Here is a 22,678-nt window from a genome sequence, read left to right as displayed (position 1 = left end):
AAAACCAGCCTGCCGTCGGCGCAGCAGTGACTCACCGGGTGTGAATCCTCGCCATAAACAGCTGATACTGGCCTCGGGCTGCGGGGATTTCAGGCCTCCTCCGGGACGGGCCCTGGATTCCCTCCCCGTGGAAATCGATGACACCAAACGTCTGACGAACGGCCGTCCTGCAGCACGCAAATACCTCCCAGAGTCACTTCTTAAGGTCATTACAGCGGAGCGGCCCTGCCTGATCGGCAGCCGATCGATCACAGGAACTGAACGCCGCCGTCCATTTCCAAACTCCAGCAAAAGAGCAGGTGTTTGTGAGGGTCTGTTCAGAATCAATCACTGAGAATCTCCGGCTTTGAGGTGTGTGTGTGTGTGTGTGTGTGACGGCTCGTATATCAGGATGGACTGGAGTTTCAGTCAGAGGTGGAGGCTCAGGAAGAAAAATGACAGAACAAATAAGAAAAGCAGAAAACAGGAAATAAAACAAGAAAAAATCCATTATTTACTGTATTTCATCATAAATCCACACATTAAAGGCAGTAAGTAAAAGCTTACCGACACAAGAATGCAGGAGAATGTGTGTTAATGTGTCTTAATGCGCTGCATGATCGGCAGTTTTTTCAACCACTTATAACTGCAATCCCACAATGCACCTCTTCCAGTTCTGAGAGCTGGGTTCATTCTCCGGACTGCAGGAACCAACCCGGCTTCCTCCAGATGCGTAAAGCGCCTCGGTGATGACGGGCCGAGTCGGTGTAATTGGCTCATAAAGCAGATTATCGGCCAGACGGCGGCGTCTGGCGACTGTTAGACCGCCGCTGCAGTCAGGAAAGGTAAAGCTCACCTTCCATTTGTTGCTCTGACGTCAGGCGGCGAGCCGGACGGCACCAGAGGCTGAGCGGCGTCCACGCGGCGGGGTGCGGGTTAAAGAAAACACCCCTCCGGACGTCACTGGACTTGAATGAGACGCTCACAAAGGGCTTTGAATGCATTTTAAAACTCCTTCATTCCAAACAAGAACCACACCAAACCAACGGATCAACGTGTCGCGCCGCGTCTCGCAGCTCCTTCCGGCCCTCTTGGAGGCGAGATGAACGGCGTTAATCAGCGGCGGGGAGCTCCCAGCATCCCTCAGCTCCCGCTCGCCCGGCCGTAATAAAGCGGGCTGCCCGCCCCGGTAATTACTGTCATCTGTCTCCGCCGCAGGAGGAAGGACCGTCCGGCTGAACGGCGATGGAAGACGTTCAAACGCCTCCCATAAAGACCCTTCACGCTCTCCTAAAATCTCTTCACCGAGGATGCTTTATGGAGGAGACGCCGTTACTCCACGCCGTTTCCTGCACGAACGGCTTTATTGGAACAAAAGTCTCAAACATCACAGCAGGACGGCTCTTTTGAAAAACAGTTCAAATGAAAACACTTAAAAACCTATTTCTCTTAGAAAACTGGTATTTACAGTTGAGCAACAGACGCTGGACGCTCAGGAGGCTCCGCCCTCCTCCTCCAGCAGCCTCTCCACCGTCTTGGGCAGGAAGGCCTCCAGGAAGTGGAAGAAGTCCTGGAAGAGGCCGCTGCGGTCACTGCTGGGCTCCAGCCAGAACGCCGCCCGGCTGCTCTCCGTCTCGCCCAGCATCTGCGGCCTGACCCGGAACTCCAGCGGCTCCTTGAGCTCCGGCTCCCGGGCCGCGATGTGGGCGGTGACCCGGGCCTCCAGCTGCAGGCAGCCGCTCTCGGGCCCGGCGGCGGCGTCGGCGTCCTTGGTCAGCTCGCGCCGGGCCTTCCTGCGGCCGGCCCACACGGCGTGCCTCAGCCGGCAGAGCCACAGCGGGGAGTCGGACTTGCGCCTCCTCGCCAGCCGGGGCTTCTTGCCTCGGGGCGAGTCGGAGGAGTCGCCGTCGGGCGGCGGCGGCCGTTTGGCGCCGGCGACCGGCGAGCCCTGGGGGCTGGCGTCGCTCTCAGCGGGTTCCGGCTCCTCCATGGCCTCGGGATCCTCCTGGCTGAGCGCCGCGCCGGCGGCGGAGTAGGAGGTGGAGGCGAGCTCACAGCCCAGCACGCCGCTCAGCACGCGCTCCGCCGCCGAACACACCTTGTGGAACCAGAGCAGGCGGAAGCCGTCGCCGGCGCGGTGCAGCTGCTCCCGCAGCGCGTCGGGCAGCGCCGCCGGGCTGAACGGGACGTGGACGCACGGCCGCTCGGCTTGGGGCGCCGCCGCGTCGCCGTGCGGCGTGAAGAGGCGCACCAGCCCCCACGCCTTGCCCCGGGTGGACTTGCGCTGGTACTGCAGGCTGCGGCAGTACTTCTCGGCGTCCCGGCACTCCCTCTGGAAGGCGCGGTGCGAGCGCTCGTTCAGGTTCCCCGCCACGTTGTGCGACAGCTCGAACGGGTCCAGCAGGTTGAGGGGCCCCAGCCTGGGCCGGGGGGGCCGGTCCTCCTGCGCCGCCTCGTCCTCCCGGGCCGGGCTCAGGAAGGACGTGACGGGGAGGACCCGGCCCAGGCGGGGCGAGATGACGCCGCTGGCGAAGTCGAACTTGGCGTAGAAGGAGAAGAATCCGGCGAGCAGGGAGCCTGAGAGGAGGAAACAGAGGATGGCGTCACCGAGGCTCCCATCAGGACCTGGACCTCCGCTGGGGACCGGGGGACTCACAGAGGTCCTGGGAGTTCCTGCTGGGAGGAACCGCGATGGGCTGAGTGGGGAAGGTGCAGTTCCAGCCCTCGATCTCACACTCCTCCTCCTCACCTGAGAGACACCACACAGATCGATAAAGGAAAACCAGCATCATCTTCATTTCCCAGTGTGAGCCAGATGTTGGAGGCGCTGCTGCCTCCACGTCACAGCTGGAGACTCTTCCGTTTTAAATACACGGAGGAAAGCAGATAACAAAATAAAGCTTCCAGCTCCGGTCTGCTGTTTCCCCTCACTTCCAGACCGACTGTCACAATTTCTCAGGACGACCTCGTGAACAGCAGGCTGCTCGGCGTCAGGATCCCGGCTCTCCTCGCCGTTAAGAGTCTCAGCTGGAGACTCAGCTGCTGCTCGTGTTTGTACTGCTTGGACTTGGCTTAGAAACACTTCACATTAATCAAAAAAGCACTAAATTCATGTCAGTAAGTGGGATTATTCAGTGAGTTTTCAGATGTGGATCCATCAGCCGGCCGGGACTCACAGGCCAGGTCCTTCAGCTGCTCCACGGTGAGCAGCACTGGAGGCTCGCAGTTCTGCAGGTAGAATATGATCAGCAGCGTCAGGGCGTAGTTATTGAGCAGCGGCCCGGCTCCGCTGGGATTCCCTGGAAAAAAACCACGGCGAGAGGAGACTCTGATCAGAACGACCACGACCGACACGTGAACACGGACTTAAACCCTCCTGATGGCGAGGAGGGATCACTGAGAACTCAGATGTTTGTGAGATTTAAACATTTCATGGCAAAATAAAGGCTCATGTGATCATCTACTGCCCTCTGCTGGCCGTTTGCAGATAAACACGCTTCTCATTGTGCTCTGAACACATTAACCTGCTTTCTGTACAAATGTGACAAGATTATTTCCTTTGAGGTTTAGAATTCTGTGATTCTATTCCAACAACAGAAATTAATGACTGCTGATAAGTGTGTGTGTGTGTTTGAGGAAGTCCTACCGGCCAGCTGCTTCTGCTTGGCCCAGTAGCGGACGGTGTAGACCAGCGGTCTCAGCCGGCCCTCCACCCCCGAGCACAGCTGCAGGAAGCGGGTGTTCCTCACCGCCAGTCTGCAGAAGAAGGCAGCGGAGTGAAGCAGCGACCCGTCCCTCCAGGAACGCCGCGACGCCGCAGGGCCCGGCCGATCCCGACCCACCTGTTGTTGAGGGTGATGTCGCCCTGCAGGTTGAGCTCGCGGTGGTGGAACTTGACCACGGGGAGGCGGGCGCTGCTCACCACGTGCACCTTGTGCACGCTGGGCACGCAGCGCTTCAGGATGGTCGCCACCAGCTCCAGCACCTCGGCCGGCGACGCCGCGGACAGGTCGATGTCGGACAGGATGGAGTCCTCCGAGCGGCCGTCGTCCGACGCGCCGCCCTCCACCGCCTGGGAAACCGGGAGCGACGCCGTTGCTGTGACACCGCACCGCACCGCGTGTGTGTATGCGTGTGTGTGTGGAGTGTAATTCTCAAAAGGTGCAAAGCGGTCCGACCTGCTCCGAGGCGGTCCTGGCGCGGGCCTGGAACACCTTGGTGTTCTCCAGGTCCAGGAACAGGTCCAGGTCGCAGGAGTGGATCCCGAAGGAGTTCACCGACGAGCCGAACGGCAGAATCTGGCTGTCTGCAGCTCGGCGAAGAAAAAAATCACAAATCACACACATTATCGGCGTTACTCCAGTGTATTGTGTGCGTGTGTGAGGTGGCAAAAGTCACCTGGAAAAAACTCCACGAAAACCTCCTGCAGGAGCTGGACCAGCAGACTCCGGGCCTTCTTCTCGTTCTCCCCCAGCTGGAACCTCTCCACCACGTACTGCATCTGAGCATCGACCTGCAGAACACAGGAGCCTCAGAGGAACCTTCCGGGAGAGCCTCCGGCGGGGCGGGGCGGAGGCCGGCGGCCGCTCACCGATCCCAGCTGGCACAGCTGGGGCGCCAGGCTGTCCAGGAGCTGCTGCAGGTTCTGGAAGTCGTCCTTCATCTTGGGGATCAGCTTGAAGTCCTTCTTCTCCCTCGGCTTGACGCGCAGCTTCAAGCCTTTCAGCTGGTGCTGCACGCAGGACAGCGCGGCCTGGATGCTGCCCGTCTCGGCGAACTGCACGATGGCGAACACGCCCTGCGAGCACAGAGGGACGGGAGACCGGGTCAGCGGCGGCTCTGCGTTCAGGATCGACTGATGAAATGTATGAGATAATGAGTAATAACATGCACAATGCCACAGTCACAGAGGAAACACACACTAAACATGATGCATGCTTTCCACGTGAGTTATTTACTAAATTCCAAATCTTGCACAGCCCTAAAAGCCACTCAGGCTCCTCACCTTGTCTTTATCCATGATCACATCCGAGACGGAGCCGAACTGCTGGAAGTGCTCAGCCAGGTCGCTCTGGGAGACTTCAGGCGTGATGCCACTGACGAACACGCTGCGCTCCTCCTGGGTCTTCCTGGTGGTCCGCACGGTGCTGAGGGTCTGGTGCTTCCGCCCCTTCACGTGCTGATCCACGCTCGCCACTGGCGGACATCCCAGAATGATACTTTAGAAGCAGCGCTGCTGACTGACTCGCCCCGAGTCACATTTCTCTCAAACAAACGAAACACCCAACAGCTGCATCCATCCCACCTTCCACCAAGTTGATCGTGGGTTTGTGCACGAGACGCTACATGCATAAAACAAACGTATTTACACTAAGAAAGACGTTTCCAGAGTTAGTGTTGAGGCGTGTGAGTGTGTGCATGGGTTTGGTGATGAAACATAAATGTCTGACACGCTGCTGCCTTCAGAAAGTTAACACTGGAGGAGTTCAGAGAATGTATAAAGTGAAGCTGTGAGAAGCGCGTGGCCCGGTTAGCTTCCGGTACTCACGGTTGGGTAAGTTGACGTTGCAGAGCGCGCAGCGGAAGCCTCTCGGCGTGGTCTGGATGTCTTTGTCTGAAGACATGGTGGGAATGAATCAAAAATTGACTCATAAACACACAAAAAACAACGCCACTCCACTTCAAGGCCGCGCGCCTTCCACGGCCGTCCGTCCCCAAACTACGTCCGGGCTGCTGCCGCGCTTCAGTCACACAGTTCCGGCGATTCTTTTTATTTATTTATTTGGAAACACAAATTCAGTTTTAAAACTAAGTACATTTTGAAGCGCCTTCATCTCGGACTTTGCTACATTCTGTGAGTTCTTTTACTTAACCAATACTTAAAACTAAATGTGAAAACAGGAAGACTGATCTGCTCCTGCAACTTTTCGTTCCACTTTTAACATCAATTTTCTTTCACTAAAAGCAAGTAAGTCACCCGTCTGTGCTCTTCATCAAAATTGTGATTTGTGTACTTCCACATTTTATACAACCTCCAAACAGTTATCGTGGCTGATTGTCTTTGCTGCACTTCAAAGAAAAAAGGCTAACAGAATTACTCTTTCATCTAAAATATTTATATTCTCAATATGAATAAAATCCTCTGCTTGTTAATATCCATGAGCTTACAGTCACTTGTACTTTAATAAATAACTTACTTCACAAGCAGATACAGCATCTTACTAAAAGACATGGAATTAAAATCAAAAGAGCACAACATTCTTTCCATTCATAAGAAAAGTTTAATCAATTTTTTTCATCATAAAACATCAGTAATGATTTAAAACGATGCAAAAAAACAAAATAAAAAACAAGCACATAAAAAAAAAGATTTCCCTGCTGTAATGTTGAAATAGACGAGCAAAAACAAATCAGTGCTTTATATTTTCTAGCTCTAAAACTACAAAGATGAGATATTATGTACAGGCAGGTCTATTTCTTGACCAGTCTTCCTCTTCTGGGTCTCGGAAGAGTTTCTGCACTCTCCTCTTTCTCCGCAGCCTTCGCCCCTCTCCTGGCTCTCTTGACGGGCGGAGCCTCCACGGCGCTCGCTGAGAGGTCCTCCTCTTCAGTTCTCTCGGCCTCCTTCGGGACACTCTGGCTTTCGGAGTCGGCCTTTGACCTGCGGCCGCGTCCTGCTCTGACCGGGGTGGCTTTGGGAATTTCGTAGACCTCCGGTTCTGGTCTCCACCTGACGGTTCTCTTGGACGTCTTGACGGTGGCGTCCTGGGGAGGATCGGCCTTTTCCGGGGCTTCCTCAGCTGGAGTGTTGTCCGGAGGAGGAGCTGCTCCTCGCCGCCCCCTCTTGGCTGGGGTGGCCTGTGGAGGCTCAGTTTTGGCAGAAGCCTTGCCTCCTCTGGTCTTGGAGGGTTTGACGACTGCTGCCTCTGCTTCGCCGTCTCCGGTTTCTTCGGCCACTTCCTGCTCTTCGGCGGCTTGTTTTACTCTCCTGCCACGTTTTGGCTTTTCTGCGGGGACGACAGCAGGGACCTCCTGGACCTCAGCGGACGCACTCTGGGACTCTTGCTTGGCTTTCTGTCCTCTCCGGGGCTTCGCAGCTGGTTTGGAGACGGGTTCTGGCTTTGCGAGTTCTCCTGCCTGGTCAGGAACAACCGGCTCCACAGACTGGACCTCTTCCTCTGGCTCTGCAGGCTTCTGCTCAGATTTTTTCGTCCTCCTCACTTTCTTCAGCGGCTCCTGCGACTCTCCCATCTTCTCCTCTTCCAGCTTGGCGTTCCTGCCCCTCTTAGACCTGGCTGGAGGCGGAGGCTGCTGGCTGGTCTCCACGGCGACGTCTTCAGCAGCCTCTTGCTGTTCAGCAGCATCAGCTTTAGGCTTCCTGCCTCTTCGTGGCTTCACAGCAGCAGCAGGAGGAGGAGGGAGAGCGGAGGGTTCAGCTTCAGCTTCAGCCACCTCGTTCTGTTCGGGCTCTGGCTGAGACGCCTCAGCAGGGGTCCGCTTCCCTCTTCTTCCTCTCTGCGGCTTGACAGCAGCCTGTTTGGAGGAAGTGTTTTCTTCTTCAGCTGGAGGCTCCACGTCTTCGGACGTCTGGCTCTCCGGCTGGGTTTCTTCTGCTGGTTGGTCGGAGGTGCTTTCCTCAGTCTTTGCGTTTCTGCCTCTCTTCGTCTGTCTCGCAGCAGGGGGCGCCGCTGCAGCTTCCACTCTCCTCCCTCTCCTTCCTCTGACAGGCTCCTCGGCCGCCTCCCGCTTCTCTTCAGCTTCTGCTTGCTTTGCTCTTCTGCCTCGGACGGATTTCTGCGGCGCTGCAGCCGTTTCTGCCTCAGCTTCAGCAGCTTGTGTCGGCCGATTTAAATCTGATTCACTTTGCGACGCCTCCAACTTGTCGCTGCCGTCTGTGTTTAGTTCTGCTTCTGAAAAAAGAAAGAAATACAGTTACACATTAGAAGCGTAACAAATTAAATTCAGTCAAAACAAAAATGGGAATGTTGTCCATTAATTTAGCTTCAAATGGGTTTAACTTCGTTGTGCTGTGGAACCAGCTCTCAAACTGCTCACCTTCAGCCGGGGAAGCGTCCTGCTGCTCTGGTTCTGGTTTTTTAGTTCTTCCTCCTCTCTTCGGTTTGGCTGAGATCTTCTCTGGAGCGGCGGCGACGGGCTCAGCTTCCGCCGCCGGGCTCTGCTCGCTCTCTGCTTCAACCTCACGTTCGGGAACCTTCCTGGCATTTCTCCCTCTTTTTGGCTTGATCGTGGCTTCAGGAGTTTCTTCCTCGACCGGCTCGGCCTCCACGCTGTCAGCTGTCTTTGCATTTCGGCGTCGCGTCTGTCGGACAGCGGGCGCCGCTGGAGCTTCGGTTTTCACCCCCCGTCTTCCTCTGACCGGCGCAGGCGCCACGGGTCTTGCGGTTTCTTGGGGTTCCTCTTTCTCTTTGGCTGCAACCGTCTTCGCTCTTCTTCCCCGAACAGACTTCTTCTCCTGGACAGGATCTGGGTCCGCTTCAGCGCTCTGACCAGCAGCGGTTTCTGCTTCAGGAAGTAGACTCTCTTCAGGGACAGTTTCCTCCACAGCAGGAAGACTTTGCTCATCAACGGCTTCAGTAGCTGTTAAAATAAAAAAACACGGTTGACTCTAATGATCGACATTCATTTGCAGCACACCGAACAAGTTCTTCAGTTAGAGCTTCCCCACTTACATAATTTAATATGAATCAATTCCCAAAAGGAGGAAAACTACAGAGTGTGACCGAACTGACCTTTAGTCACGTCAACACTGGAAATATTAACCACATCTGAGGAGCCATCACTGACTGGAGAGGATTCCAGTTCTGTAAGAGACACAGAAGCACATTAGCCAACTCTGATTCAACAGGAGGCCGAAACTCTGAGGAAAACCAACCCACCTTCCGGCACACCTGCGTCACACTCCACAGGCTTCAGATCTCCATCCTGTTAAAAAAAAAAAAAGAGAAAGTGTTCACTCATGGAGAGATTGAGTTAAGATTACATCTGCTCAACTTAAACCTGGTTTTTATTTCTTTTTTTAAAGAGGAAGAAGTGAAAATGGCTTTTGTCTCACCTCATTCCTTTCTTGTTGCTCTTCGGGTTCAGGCAGCAGCTGCTGGACGGCGACTTCGGACCGCTGCTCGGCGGGTTCAGGCTGCGCCTCTTCAAGTTTAGGCAGCGGCTGCTGGACGGCGGGTTCGATCAGCTGTTCTTCGGGCTCAGGCAGCGGCTGGTGCTTGGCGGGTTCGGGCTCCTCTTCGGGTTGGGTTTGCTCCACGGCGGGTTCGGGCAGCGGTTCCTCCATGAGCTCCTTCAGGCCCTCGAAGTCGTCCGCCGGAGCGTTTCCCCTCAGTCTCGGTGACCTCATGAGCCTCTTGATGCCAAAGCTGTCTTCGACAGGCTGGCCCTTCTCTTTGGGAGTTTTCATGATCCTCTTCGCTCCGACCAGATCCTCGACCGGAGCGTTGTTCTCTTTGGGTGTTTTCATCACTCTCTTGATTCCTGTGAGGAACTCCTCAGGGGGGATCTTTATGTTCGGTGTCTCCTGAACTTCCATCCCGTCATCTGAGGTTGAACCAGCAGCCTCTGGGGCTTGAGGCGTCTTCAGGACCTGGAGCGGCGCCACTTCCTGTAGAGGAGTATTAAACACTCTCTTCACTGCGGAGAGGCACTCTTCCTGTTCGGGCTTCTGTCGGGGAGTTCTCAGGAGTTTCCCCCTGATGTCGTCGACCGGCTCGGCCTTCTGTCTCGGGGTCTTCATGACCCTCTTGACTCCGGAGAGGCACTCCTGCTGCTCAGGTTTCTTCTGTCTGGGAGTCTTCAGGATCTTCCCCCGCAGGTCCTCGACGGGCTCGGCCTTCTGCCTGGGCGTCTTCATGACCCTCTTCACTCCAGACAGACAGTCCTGCCGCTCAGGCTTCTGTCTGGGAGTCTTCAGCAGTTTTCCTCTCAGGTCCTCGACGGGTTCGGTCTTCTGCCTCGGGGTCTTCATGACCCTCTTGACTCCAGTCAGACCCTCGGGCCTCTCAGGCTTCTGTTCGGGAGTCTTCACAGACGCCGCCTTCCGATCAGTGGCTTCGGGTTCGATCTCCAGCGCGGGCGTGTCGCTAACAAAGCTGGACTCCTCGTCTCCGTTGAGCAGACGCCGGACCGCCTCGCTGTTGTACCGTCGATCTCTCACTGTTGAAGCGACACTCAGAGGCGACACCATCATCTCACCTGGAAGAGACGCCAAGTTGTCCGATCAGGCAATATTTCAATAACTAACCTAAACGTCTTTTTTTTTTTTTTTTTTAAAAAGTCTATTGGGACAAATTGAACAACCTACCCGTCTCCTCTGGGGTGTTCAGGACAGACGGGTCGATCACAGACGCCTGACTTCCTGTCGGTGTCTTGATGTTGCTGGCGTTGCTCACAGATCTCTTCTTTTTGTTCACGGGCGTTTTAAACATTTCAGAAATGCCTGGAAATGCAGAACACAAAGAAAACTGTTACAAAACTAAATAAGAAGTGAAGTGTGAGAATGGATCTTCTCTAAAGTACCTGATAAGTCCTCATCCATCCTCATGTTCTTCTTCAACAGAGCGATGTTGGTGATGACTCTGGGCGCCGCGCCGCTGGGGAGGTTCACCGTCCGCTTGTGAGCTCGGCCCACGACGATGGTGGCGGGCGAGTCCGCGTGTCCGGTGCTCACATGGCCCTGCAGCTTCCTCGCCGGGGTCTGGGGCGAGAGAGGGAGACAGAATACTTCACTTTAAGAAGGTAAACATTCATTCAAATCAGTTACTGTTGGTCGATTTGGAGCCGGATTTTTTAATTTGAGAATACAGGTTGTGAATTTGCAGCATCGGTACCTTCTCCCGTGGTTTGGACGCAGTCTTCTTGGTCGTCTTTTGAGTGATCCTTGCATGTGTTTGGGCGACAACTTGAGCCTTCGGCTTCCCAAACTTCACAATATCAGCCCAGCAGTTTGAAACTGTAAAGAGAGCAGAAAAAACTATTTTAATCTTGCTGGAATCCCGCCTCCTTAAAACCTAAAATAACAGTGCTTCTGGCTGATGAGCTGAGCTGAGGGAACGGAATAAACAGGAACACACGTCGTCAGGGTTTCACCTGCCTTTCATGGATGCTCGTGAAATCCCACTCCTCCTCTGCATCACTTTGATGACACTCTTGGAGACGATTGGAGTCTTCTTTGAAGTGCTCTTCATGCTCTTCCTCTTCAGACGCAGCCTCGGCGTGGTCGTGACTGAAGACGCCTGCTCGGAGACGCCGCCGTCTCCCTCAGCGACCGGCGACGGCGTGGCGATGCGGGACACAGAGAAACGGCCCTGGGGGGTCGGCGCCGGGACTCCTGAGGTTATTGGGGATCTTGCTGGTGTTCGGCATGCAGGGGTCACCGCTTTGGGAGAAGAAGAAGCAGATTTGGGGGATTTCTTCGCAGGAGTTGCAGCTTTTGGAGAAGAAGAAGCAGATTTGGGGGATTTCTTTGCAGGAGTTGCAGCTTTGGGTGAGGAGGAAGTAGATTTGGGGGATTTCTTTGCAGGAGTTGCAGCTTTTGGAGAAGAAGTTGCAGATTTGGGGGATTTCTTTGCAGGAGTTGCAGCTTTGGGTGAGGAGGAAGTAGATTTGGGGGATTTCTTTGCAGGAGTTGCAGCTTTTGGAGAAGAAGATGCAGATTTGGGGGATTTCTTTGCAGGAGTTGCAGCTTTGGGTGAGGAGGCAGTAGATTTGGGGGATTTCTTTGTAGGAGTTGCAGCTTTGGGTGAGGAAGATGCAGATTTTGGGGATTTCTTTGTAGGAGTTGCAGTTTTTGGAGAAGAAGATGCAGATTTGGGGGATTTCATGGCTGGAGAACTTGGCTGGGTAGAAGGCGACTTGGCTTTCTGTGCTTTCCTTTGAGAGGTTGGAGTTTTAGGGGAAGCTGGTGACTTCCTAATTTTTCCAGGACTGTCAAACTCCTACGGAAAAACAAGACAATCAGCAAAAGTAGGCTACGGAGCAATACACTACCGAAAATGACGTTTCTCACCTGGAGCATGCCGATAGCAGAGGCTCGTCTGAGGAGGGACTGCTTGGGCCTCAGGAGGGACAAGCTCCTCCGCGGAGTGGCTCCCTTACGCAGCGGCGAATCAGGAGGCAGGCGCTTGTCAAACAGCTCTGGACTCAGCTGACCCCCGAAGGAAACCCTCTTCCTCTTCAGCAGGTGGGCGGGCAGGTCTGCGCCCAGTTCTCCACTCTTGCGTTTCTTCGAGCCTTCCTTCCCTGAAACAAACCGCAACACTGGGCTCAGTCGCAGCTCTGTCTCACGGAAACGGGATTTTGGTTCATTCATAAAAGAAGTAAAAACCTGTGGAGCTCTTAGGGGCGGCCGCCTGGAGCTGCTCTGCTTGTTCCTTTGCCTCAGAAGGTTTTGTGGGCGTGGCTTCTTTGCTCCGCCTCCTCACAGGTGACTTGGGTTTTGGAGTGATTTTCTCAATGACCTCGCTCACAGAGAACTGCTCTGGAGCGGCGCTGCTTCTCCGCCGAGGAGAAGCTGCTTCACACTCCGCTCCGTCCCTGGATCCGCCAGCAGGACAGCCCTGGGAGGACCTCCTCTTCTTCTTCCCGGCAGACTGTGGCGTGCCGCCACTCTCGGCTTTCCCATCATCCTGCTTTTCGGTGAAAATGGCGGCTTTGACGTCGCTCTTCCTGACTGAAGCGGGCTTCGGGGTGCACAACTTAGAGGAAGGGGTCTGAAGAAGGCTGATGGAGGATTTGCGAGGGGTCTTGACCTCCAGGGACTGCTTGATCATGTGATACAGGTCACTGAAGGGGGAGCTCTTGCTCTGTCTCGAGCTGCTTCCCTCTTCCACGGTTTTCTCCAAAGACTGCTGAACATCGTTGTTGTTGGCGCCATCCTTCAGAAGATCTAAAGAAATTTCAAAAAGCACACGTCGGTTAGCGCCGTCTGTCAGGAGGGATCGATGGCTTTACACTTCCTGGTTTCAGAGACGTTAAACAACATGATCAATTTAAGGATTTTTTCCCGAAAAAATGCAGTTTGACGCTGAACCCTCACCTGTGGACTCTTCAGAAACCCTCTTCTCTCCTTTGTCCTCCAATTGCTGATCTTGCAGAACCTGGACAAAAGGTGATGAACGAATTTATAAATAAATCCAACTCTACAGGAAGAAGCTGAGCATTACTGGAATACTGTTAAAACATGAACTGAATTTACTTTGAGAGTTTCAGGCTTTCCTCCTCTGGAAGACCTCTTCTTCGGCGTGGGCGCTGGAGGATACTCAAACCTGCAAACGCATCAACGAAACAAGATTTTTTTCAGCTGTAACACTAAAATCAAGGAAAAATGTAAAAGGTTGTGTTTCTACTGAATTCAACACACATCGGCTTGAACTACATCTAGCCTGTGTCAAAATATTTCAATTGTTAGTACATTTCAGTTTGATTTTTAAACTATATTCACTCACCTGAAAGAACGATCAAAAACAGTTATTATGTCTCCATGCTTCAAACGTTCAGACTGCTGCAGAACCTCGCCGTTCACACGGGTCGGAGCCACCAAGCTCAGATTCGTCAAAATGACCTGGAAGAGAAAACGCGGCAGAATATAACTCAACCAACTCAAAGCGGAAGGCGGACGACAGCTGGAGAGGCGAGACGGACACGCCGGGACAGGACAATGGTTTCATAAAAGGTAAAGCCTCAATCAATTCCAAATTCTCTGTACTGAATTGCAGCCGGCCAGCATCCATGAAGCACGCGTCCCCGTCCTCAGACAGGTCTAACAGTCCCTGGTGAAGCTCGTGCACGTGGTCAGGCGCTGCCCATCCAGCAGAACAGCCGGACGGGGACTTTCAGCTCTTCATCAGAGGTAAAGTGGTGGATTTACGATCAAATGACCTCCAGTTGCTCCTCCTGTGCCCTCACTTTCCAAACCCATTAAAAACATGGTGGCCTTTACTGCCTTACTGGCTCAGAGATTAATATTGATCAATAGACGATCTGCACTGTGTCCTCCGTACGTGCACCGGATGAAGGAGTTTCTTCAACATACAGACTTTAAAGGGATACTTCAACATTTTTTCAAATTGGCCCATTTAGCGCAATTCCTTAGTCATTTCGAACAGCATACGAGGGGGTACCCAAAAATTCCCGGAACAAGACAAAGTCACTGGAGGCTACATCTGGCGAATCAGGCGGATGGGAGAGGAGATTCATCTCATTCTTCTCCAGAAACTGCGTGAGGCGCAGCGCCGTGTCCGCTGGCGCTCTGTGGTGGTGGATCAACCGGCTCCAGTCCGCCACTACGCTCTGCTTCCTCCTCACATCCTCACGGAGCCGTCTGAGGACTTCATGTAGTAGTCCTGATTTACAGTCTGACCTGGAGGGACTCGCTGTGGACGATACCCTGGACAGCGGAGAAGCAGCTCAGCATTGTTTCCACTGCTGAGCGGACCTGACGCGCTGACATCTGGCCCTTCTCAAACCGCCCGGACCACTCATGGACCTGAGTCTTCCCCAGAGCATCATCCTTGTAGGCTTGCTGCAACAAGCTGAGTGTTTCTGCTGCTGTTTTTCCAGCAAAAAGCAGAATTTAATGTTTGCGCGCCGCTCTGGCTTTCCGGTTAATGTCGCCATTTTGGAAAAAGCGCAGACCGCTGCTGCACTCTGTTACTATAAATAGCGCCTGACAGGCGTCAGTGTCACTCTGGGAGCTCAGCTTTTTCACAGATATGCACGAGGCTTACCTGCAGCACATCTGACGGCCAGAAGTTGAAACTCATTAGTATTTTATGACCAAATTCCAGAAACTTCTAGGTACCCCCTCGTACTTGCTTTTTTTGTGAGGGAGAGCTGTTTATTCAGAGGCGAGTCGGGGAAGGTTTTCGGGACGGACACAATGGAAGTGAGCAGTATTTTTGTTCCCCCTCGTCAAACTCATCAAAAACAAAATCCAACAACCCCAAAACACTTTGGTGGACACGTTATAATCCGCACATTCACTACGCTGTGGAACACCAACAAATAATATTGTAGCGTTACGACACTGAAGCAAATACTGGGAACTACTTTTTCTTTTGAGATCACTACGCCCAGACGCCATGTTTAGTAAGTAGTTCCGTCTTAGCAAACTTCACATAAACAACTCAATCTGGTAATTTTGCATTAATATTTCACAGCGTAGTGAATGTGCCGATTATAACGTGTCCACCAAAGTGTTCTGGGGTTGTTGGATTGTGTATTTGATGAGTTTGACGAGGGGGAACAAAAATACCGCTCACTTCCATTGTGTCCGTCCCGAAAACCTTCCCCGACTCACCTCTGAATAAACAACAGCTCGCCCTCACAAAAAAAGTAAGTATGCTGGTCCAAATGACTAAGGAATTGCGCTAAATGGGCCAATTTGCCAAAATGTTGAAGTATCGCTTTAACATAATTTATCCCTGAGAAAAGTGGCTTGATAATAAGGAAGGGCAGCAATATGACAGTCTGAACAGCTGTTTATTAAATCCATTTTATTTGGCATCGCTTAAACCCATTTTTAGAGTTTAAATTTTTATAAACTAAGGGAAGAAAAAAAGGACACACGATAAATCTTTTATTCCCTCAGTGTTACAACTAAACCTTTTCAACTGACGGATTCAAACAAGTTAAAATGGTCTCGATCCGTTTGCTCTCTCACCTCTTTATTCTCATTCAAGTCGATCCTGCAATGCTCCTTGGAAACTTGAGGAAGCTGAATCCGGATATCGCATTGAGTTCTCCTGTAGGATCACACAGTGTCAACAACACAGGAATTAGGTCTCCTCAGTGCCATTAAATATCACTCAGCATATTTTTAAATCTGATATGTGGTCTCGTGTGCGTAAATCAATTTCTATCTAAATCTGAAATAATCCTTGTGGGCATGTAAAAACACCCAGGCTTGGAATCAATAAGAAGTTGTGAATTGATGGCTAGACTGATAAAAAGCATAGTGATAAAGAAATCTGTTATCAAGCAAAAAAATATCTTTTCAAATGCAAGGAAAATGTTATAACATACAACTGAGACAGCCATTCACAGTACTTTACAAGGAAATACATTAAAGCAAGATAATAAACTATAGTTTAATTGAAAACACAAGTAAAACAGTGTTTTAGGATCTGATTTAAAGGAAGCTAGAGCAGAAGTGTGTCTGGCAAACCTCTTCCTGATCACCTCAGAATGTTTCTACTGGGAAATCTAAGATGTTTTCACAACTGACACCATTTAAATCTTTCGACAAGAAGTTCGATCCTGAAGTGGATCTTTTGAAACAGACAGCGGGTGTTCTTTAATCTCACCTTCCAAACAAGCATGAGGAAGTAAGAGGGAACTCAGTCCCGTCTTCTCCATTCTTTTTAATCACCACGATTTTCCCACGCAGGGGCATTTTCTCACCGTTACCTGGAAAACAGCAACAAACCAGGTTTAAGGGCAGTCAAAGTCACTGTGTGGGATTGTTTTAAACCAGTCTGGATACAGTCACCGATTCAGCTCCGTCCCACGTGTAATGTCGACTGAATTGTAGACGAATCAGTTTAAAAGCCATGTCGAAATTTACAGACAAGTCGAACAGTAAATTAATTCTATTAATTATTATTAAGTCTCGTGCGTGTTAAATAGTCACGAAGTCAAAACTCGACGGTCTGGATAAAACTGCACGAGCCGAAACGTAAAAATACGCATCGTTTCCGTTTATGCGGCTCTTACCTGAAATTCCGTTCAAACACGAGTCCACTTCTGGTAATCCATAAACACCGGTCCCGACGAAATAAGGAATAAGTTCACGATATTTTCATCACACTGAAGCAGGACGGACGTTTCACAGCACCGACGCAGGACTAACGTAAACTACTCCGAACACTCGCGTGTGTCTGTTGTCTGGCCGAAGAGCTGCCGTGCGTGTTATCCCTCCGCCAAACCATTCACGCAAAACAAACCTTCACTTATTGTTTAAAATCATTCAGTGAAATTCCATGGAATGTATGTATTATTACCGGTTGGTGTGTTTCGTTACGGAATGAAATAAACTTTAGAAATTGTTACTTTTACGATGGGAACTATTGTGTTTACATTTTTAGCGGAAGGATTTCAGTTTCCGAGGTCGATGTGTGATTTAAAAATATTTGAAATTTCGCGCGAAGCATATTGATTGGTTGAGTCGGTAAGAGGCGGGGCTTATAGCAACAGCAGGGGCGGGACTTAATGTCGAGGAAAAAACTACATCTGTCTCATCCGCAGAACGGGTCTCTTTTATATTTCTGTCTCTAAACACAGTTTTAATCTTACCTTCTCTGGAAAAACAACACATTAAAACAAGGTTATTGTGAGATTTAATTGCTCTCTTTTAAAAACACTTCACGTGATGCTTGGGGCTGGAGAACACATTGTTTGATTTGATTTTGTTGCTCCCTCCATCCCGACAACCAATTTTACAGATATCTTTAATGCACTTGCTGTGTTTTATTTTCCTATAATCATCCTAATGATAGCAGTCTGAAAATGCGATGATTACCCTCTTCATGTAGATCCATGCATGAATACCTGCTTTGTCCATGTTTGGAATTCTTGATCCAAAGCCCTTTTCCTGCTGGAAATGACTTTTCTTTTTTCTACATGAGCCATACCATGTAGAAAGGTCCAGGAGACAGAGGCTGCTGAAGCACTGTGACACAACAAAAAAAAAGAAATATCAGTTTGCATGCAGAAATCCTGGGAGTACTGATGTGAGTGTACATTCACTTGATCATTTGAGTTTAAAATTTTGAATCTGTCTTTGTGCATTATGATTATTGGCTGAGTATTCAGTTATTTACAGAACGTTCAATCCATCTCCTGTACCAAGTTTTGCAAGATAAGCGTTTGGTGCAATGAAGCCAGATCCAGGTGCAGGGCAAAGGTCACCAATTAACTTCAAATGTGAGTTTTTTTTTGGACTGAAAACCCCTCACATAGGTACAACATGCAAACAGTACAGAGAAATCTCCTCAGTCCAGACTTCAAGCAGGGATGTGAGAACGTTAATAATTACTCCACCAATTGGCCGATGACCAGTGGCTGTCACAGGTTTTCAGTAACTTCAATAGAAAGTTTGTGACGATCCTGTGATGATCCCCCAGACTTGTTCTTGGTATGCATACAGCAGGTTTACCTCTTTAAGTGTGGCAGGATGTGGGCCTTAAACACACTCCACACCTCCAGACTGGTGACTGTCATGAGCTCCATGGATGAAAAGAATCTGTCTTCTTGTGCTACTGCAGCTCCAGGAGTTTCAGTTGAAGTCTGCAACTGTTGGTATACTTCCCATTTTGCACTAAAGCTCATCTTAGAATTCCAAGTGGAAATACAGCACAGGCAACATTTAACATCCAACAACACATTAACAACACAAACACGTTTCATTATTAAATGTTGGTTTTATTTTTATTTTTTTTTTATCATTTTGTGTTTTTTTTTTTCAAAGTCGCTTGATAATCTTGACAAAATTGCAACATATTCCATACTTCTCAAACTGACGGTGTGTCTGTTGCTATTCCAGATTAGCTGTGGAGGGAAACGTTGTGCGCTGTTCTGGACAGGTTAAGTCCTAAATGATGAAAAGCAGCTTTGACCGTACAAAAAAAAAAAAAGAAAAAAAAAAGAAAAAAGTACACATGAACCACTCAGAAAGACTCCACACTGGCATCCTACGCTGCGTCGCGTCGAGCGGTCAGGGGTCGGCGTCCCTCCGCACGAGTCCCGGTCTGCCAGGCCCAACGGCGGTGAGCGAGGGAGGAAAACAAAACAAAATTCAGGGGCTCAGTAGCAGAAGTGTGTGTACATGTGCATCTGTGATCGGAGGCTTCGGGGGTGCAACACAGGACATATACAAAGAACAGGCCAAGCATACAGAATGATTCCTTCCTGAGACATTGGTGTGTGTGTGTGTGTGTGTGTGTGTGTGTGTGTGTGGGTGTACAGTAATGATGGTCTACATGACGTGTGTTCATGGTGAAGGCGTTTTGGTGTAAAGTGAGTCACAGGGCGTAAGGTTGCTCTGGATCTGGTATCAAAGTCACATTTCTCTCTTGGTCGCCGGGGGGGAGGACTGGTGAGGATCGAGCTGACAGAACATCACATTTGGGATCTCACTGGGCCGAGCGCCGACGAGAGAGGAGGGGGGCCGCTGCGATCCGGTCTCCTGCCTTCCGCCGCGGATCCGTCCGTTCGGAGAGCGCCGAGTGTGTATTTACACCTTTCTTCACATTAGCGCTCTCTTTCCGAGCGGCGGTCACTCACCTGAGCCAGGTGGCCTCTCACTCACCAGTTTTCACAAACACCTTCTCTTTCTGCTACACGGCCACGAAAAGCTTTTTTTTTTTCTCTACTGTACATCAACGACATGTTTTCAAAATGAACGGGGCAATGCTTGGAATTGTCTGTGAGCCATATTCTGAACAGCCAGTGATTGGTGAAGGGTCTGTACGGCTCTTCAGCCGTACAATTAAAACAAAAAAAGTACTTCCTTCAGTAAAATGTGCTCAAAAATGTATTTTTCTTGAATCACAACCCTATAAACAAAACACATAAAAGGTATTCTTAAAAAAAAAAAAAAAAAAATCAGGTGAAGCCTAAAACTCTTCATAGTTTTAAAGAAATGAATACAGCTTATATACACAAACTCAAAGGCTACTTAAAATATACCTTGATAATGAATCTTCATTAATTTGATTTCTTGAAAGGACCTGTGACCATATCATACAACCGAGTTCATACAATCATTTTTTTTTTTTTTCCGTTCTCCTGGAAGAAAAACAAAACAAAGAAAAAAAGGAAAACAAATCCAACCTGGAATAGGAGGTGATATTCATTGCGACTTGTTTTCTGTGCACATTTGTGTGTATGTGTGTGTCTGTGTGTGTGTGTGTGTGTGTGTAGATGTCTGTGTGGACTGGAGAGAAATTCCAACATTTCAATTCTTCTTCTTAATCAGAATAATGTACAAATGTGAAACTGAAAGGTCTCTCGATACTCTCTATGGGTATGAAAGGATTCAAACGGTGAAGGAGTAACAACAATTTCTAATCTCAGCTCAGAAAACATGTCCTCGTTCCAACCTGCCATTCTCTCCCGGACATGTCCATCACAATAGTTCCTTAATTTTTCTCTATATATTTATATATCTTTTGTACGAAATCTGCTTTTTGAAATTGAAAAAAAAAAAAAAAAAAAAGGAGGAATAAAGACCCCAGAGTCTGTGAGGAGCGGGGTCTTCAGACGAGTTGCGGTCCGCCTCAGAGAACAACAACGAGGAAAAGTGTCTGGTGTTTGTCAAGTCAGTCTGTGTTCATCGTCCTCGTCCCGCTGCGCCCCGCAGGAGGGAGCGTGGCGGGGGGGGGGGGGGGGGGGGGGGGGGGGGGAGGGGGGGGGGAGGGACGGGGGAGGAGTCATCAGCAGTGTTTACGGCGTGGTTTTCTGGGCGGCGTCCTGTTCGACCCCGGCGGCTCCTCCCCTCCGGTCCGGGCGCTGCGTCCAGAGCGAGGGGGGAGAGCGATGGGGGGGGTCGGCTCTGCCGGTCTCCGGGGTTCAGCAGTTTGACGGTCAAGGCCCGCCTCCTCCGCCGGGGCGCAGAGGGGCGGCGCCGTGAGGGACGAACACGGAGGACGCGAGGCGGGAGCCGCCACTACGGCGACTGCGTGGCCGGACTGCTTTGGGCGGAGCTGGGGGACAGGCTGGGGCTGCAGCTGCCCGGGGGGGCGCCGCCGGGCCGGCCGCCCGCCGCCCCGCTCTCCAGGCCCTCTGAGTTCTCCAGCATCTCCTGGATGAGCGGCGGCATGGAGCCCGGGATCTCCATCTTCAGCGTGATGACACGCTCGGCCCCTGCAGGGAGGAGACTCGCCGTCACTCGCTGCAACGCGGCGTCGAACACGCCGCCGAACTCATCCGGCGGACACTGACCTTTAGCACTGATGCTTCTCAGATCGGTGATCTTCATCAGCATCTTGGGGAACATGTGCGGTTTGTGGGGCCTCCTCTTCCTCACGTAGATCTTCAGCGCCTCCAGGAGAGGCTCCTGCAGGACGTCCACCTTGTCCGCCTCCTCCAGGTCCTGCCGATCTGCCGGAAAACACACCAGGAAGCGTGTGACGACGGTTTCCAGCGGCCGCCATCGCAGCCAGGCGAGGGGGGGGGAAGTCATACCTCCACATAACAAGCAGATGGCGCTCAGGAGCCCCGTCTCGGCGTCGTCCATCTCCAGAGGAAGGAGCTGGTTGGCGAAGGCGAAGACCAGGTCTGTGAGGGGCCCGAAGCCCGCGTTGTGCATCTGGGTCCGGTTTAGCGTGAGTCCGTCTGAGAAGGTCATGGTGTCCTGCTCCGGCGTGTAGCGCGTACAGATCCGCAGTATCTGAGGGAAACGGAACGGGTTAAAAACCGTCACCTGCCGAAGGGGGCGGGGCCAAGGGCGGGGTCCTACCAGGATGTCCAGACAGGCGGCTTTGAGCAGAGTGATCTGGTCTGCGATGGTGAGCGTGATGAAGCCGGGCAGCTGCTTGGCGAACTCCACCGTCTTGATGATGCACTTGGTGGACAGCTCGCTGAACTTGTCCCACAGGTCCACGTCCAGGGACACCCGCCGCTCCGAGCTGTTAGTCTGCAGGGACACGAGGCGCACGGGTCAGTGTGGACGGCGAGCGGCGGCGGCGTCACCCGGGACGCCGAGGCCTTCCTGCCACTCACCGTAGTGTATTTTCCCAGCTGGCAGAGCGACGGGAACGTCTCCTGGTGCGCCTTGCGGACCCGGTCGATCATCTGCTCGGTGTCGGGACTCAGCACGTAGCTCTCCGTGCACTCCTGCTTCTTCTCGTCCTTCTTCTTCTTGTTCCGGTCATTCCGCACCGCTACAGGAAGACACAAGAGGGAGACGTGAATTTTTTTTGGGACAAACTGTTGAAAAAAAACTCCTGAGCCGTGCGAATTTCCACGCACAGCTCGGGATCCCATGTGGGACGCGCTTCCCATCAACCTGGACGTAAAGATCAGATCAAAAGCAAGCCGCGACGCAGCGAGCTCATCTTCCCTTCTCCCGCGCTGCATGATGAATGTCTGGAGACGGCTCCATCCTGGAAGGACTACGGTAATGGAGGGAGGGGGGAGGAGGGAGGTGGGGGCCTTGAAATAATCCGCCATCGTTTCCCTCCGGGCGATCTGGCCCAGACTAGTGTGCTCACCCCAAATGACAAAAAACACCAGGCGGGGTGTTTAGCATCGGAATCCCATTACGAGCTGGAGCCATTTCTCCCGGCTCGTCCACGCCGCTGCTTAGCCTGACTGCATGGAGGCTGTGTGTGTGTGTGTGTGTGTGTGTGTGTGTGTGTGAGTGCGCTGAGGCTGGGGGTGGATGGGGTGTGAGTTGATAAATAGTGGTGGGGGTTGGAGCTATCCATAAGGCTGACAAATCGCCGCAGCTTTCATTAGGGGTCCCAGCTAATCTAATAACATAATATGACAAATATCCTGCGTCTAATGGTTTTAAAAGGGCTCGGCTGCGGAGAGCATACAGGGAAAAAAAAAAAGGCCTTCCAGCGCTTTCTCTCCACTCTCTCGCCCTCACTCGCTTATACGACTCGTTTTCGCTCTCCTCCCGGTTTGCTCCGCCCTCAGACGCCGCACGCCGCCGCCTCGCCTTCCCTCA

The 22,678-nt window shown here is 51.6% G+C and overlaps 3 protein-coding genes across 10 annotated transcripts in view; all 3 read right to left on the bottom strand.

The window, feature by feature from the left end:
- Positions 1 to 503: 503 nt before the first annotated feature.
- Positions 504 to 5,682, bottom strand: tut1 (terminal uridylyl transferase 1, U6 snRNA-specific). Its single transcript, XM_030098303.1, has 10 exons — positions 5,528 to 5,682; positions 4,985 to 5,175; positions 4,571 to 4,777; positions 4,378 to 4,492; positions 4,158 to 4,285; positions 3,822 to 4,051; positions 3,626 to 3,735; positions 3,156 to 3,278; positions 2,636 to 2,728; positions 504 to 2,556 (listed from the first exon to the last, which is right to left on the bottom strand). Exons 1-10 carry the CDS (start codon positions 5,601 to 5,603, stop codon positions 1,472 to 1,474), a joined length of 2,358 nt encoding a protein of 785 aa, XP_029954163.1. The 5' UTR covers positions 5,604 to 5,682; the 3' UTR covers positions 504 to 1,471.
- A 567-nt stretch (positions 5,683 to 6,249) lies between these two features.
- Positions 6,250 to 16,834, bottom strand: mki67 (marker of proliferation Ki-67). Its single transcript, XM_030098279.1, has 17 exons — positions 16,717 to 16,834; positions 16,308 to 16,410; positions 15,665 to 15,746; positions 13,449 to 13,564; positions 13,199 to 13,268; positions 13,040 to 13,100; positions 12,329 to 12,889; positions 12,011 to 12,243; positions 11,096 to 11,939; positions 10,833 to 10,954; positions 10,522 to 10,699; positions 10,307 to 10,441; positions 9,053 to 10,197; positions 8,877 to 8,922; positions 8,730 to 8,801; positions 8,035 to 8,577; positions 6,250 to 7,889 (listed from the first exon to the last, which is right to left on the bottom strand). The coding sequence occupies exons 2-17, from the start codon at positions 16,394 to 16,396 to the stop codon at positions 6,451 to 6,453; spliced, it is 5,736 nt and encodes a 1,911-aa protein (XP_029954139.1). The 5' UTR covers positions 16,397 to 16,410; positions 16,717 to 16,834; the 3' UTR covers positions 6,250 to 6,450.
- Positions 8,694 to 22,678, bottom strand: part of raraa (retinoic acid receptor, alpha a) — a 131,708-nt gene continuing 117,723 nt past the window's right edge. For 7 of the 8 annotated variants that reach the window (XM_030098319.1, XM_030098321.1, XM_030098323.1 and 4 more), the window contains 5 exons: positions 21,724 to 21,884; positions 21,461 to 21,637; positions 21,187 to 21,391; positions 20,944 to 21,102; positions 18,429 to 20,865 (listed from right to left, as the gene is read on the bottom strand). In XM_030098319.1, coding sequence (XP_029954179.1) covers positions 20,669 to 20,865; positions 20,944 to 21,102; positions 21,187 to 21,391; positions 21,461 to 21,637; positions 21,724 to 21,884 — 899 coding nt within the window. In that variant the 3' untranslated portion in view covers positions 18,429 to 20,668. Of the gene's footprint in view, positions 8,707 to 18,428; positions 20,866 to 20,943; positions 21,103 to 21,186; positions 21,392 to 21,460; positions 21,638 to 21,723; positions 21,885 to 22,678 lie in introns of those variants that run through there. The other variant, XR_003931945.1, reaches the window with a different exon arrangement.

The sequence above is a fragment of the Salarias fasciatus genome, chromosome 8, assembly GCF_902148845.1.
Source record: "Salarias fasciatus chromosome 8, fSalaFa1.1, whole genome shotgun sequence".
NCBI lineage: Eukaryota > Metazoa > Chordata > Actinopteri > Blenniiformes > Blenniidae > Salarias > Salarias fasciatus.
The sequence above is the reverse complement of the archived record's forward strand: the minus strand, read 5'-3'. Positions and strand labels throughout refer to the sequence as shown.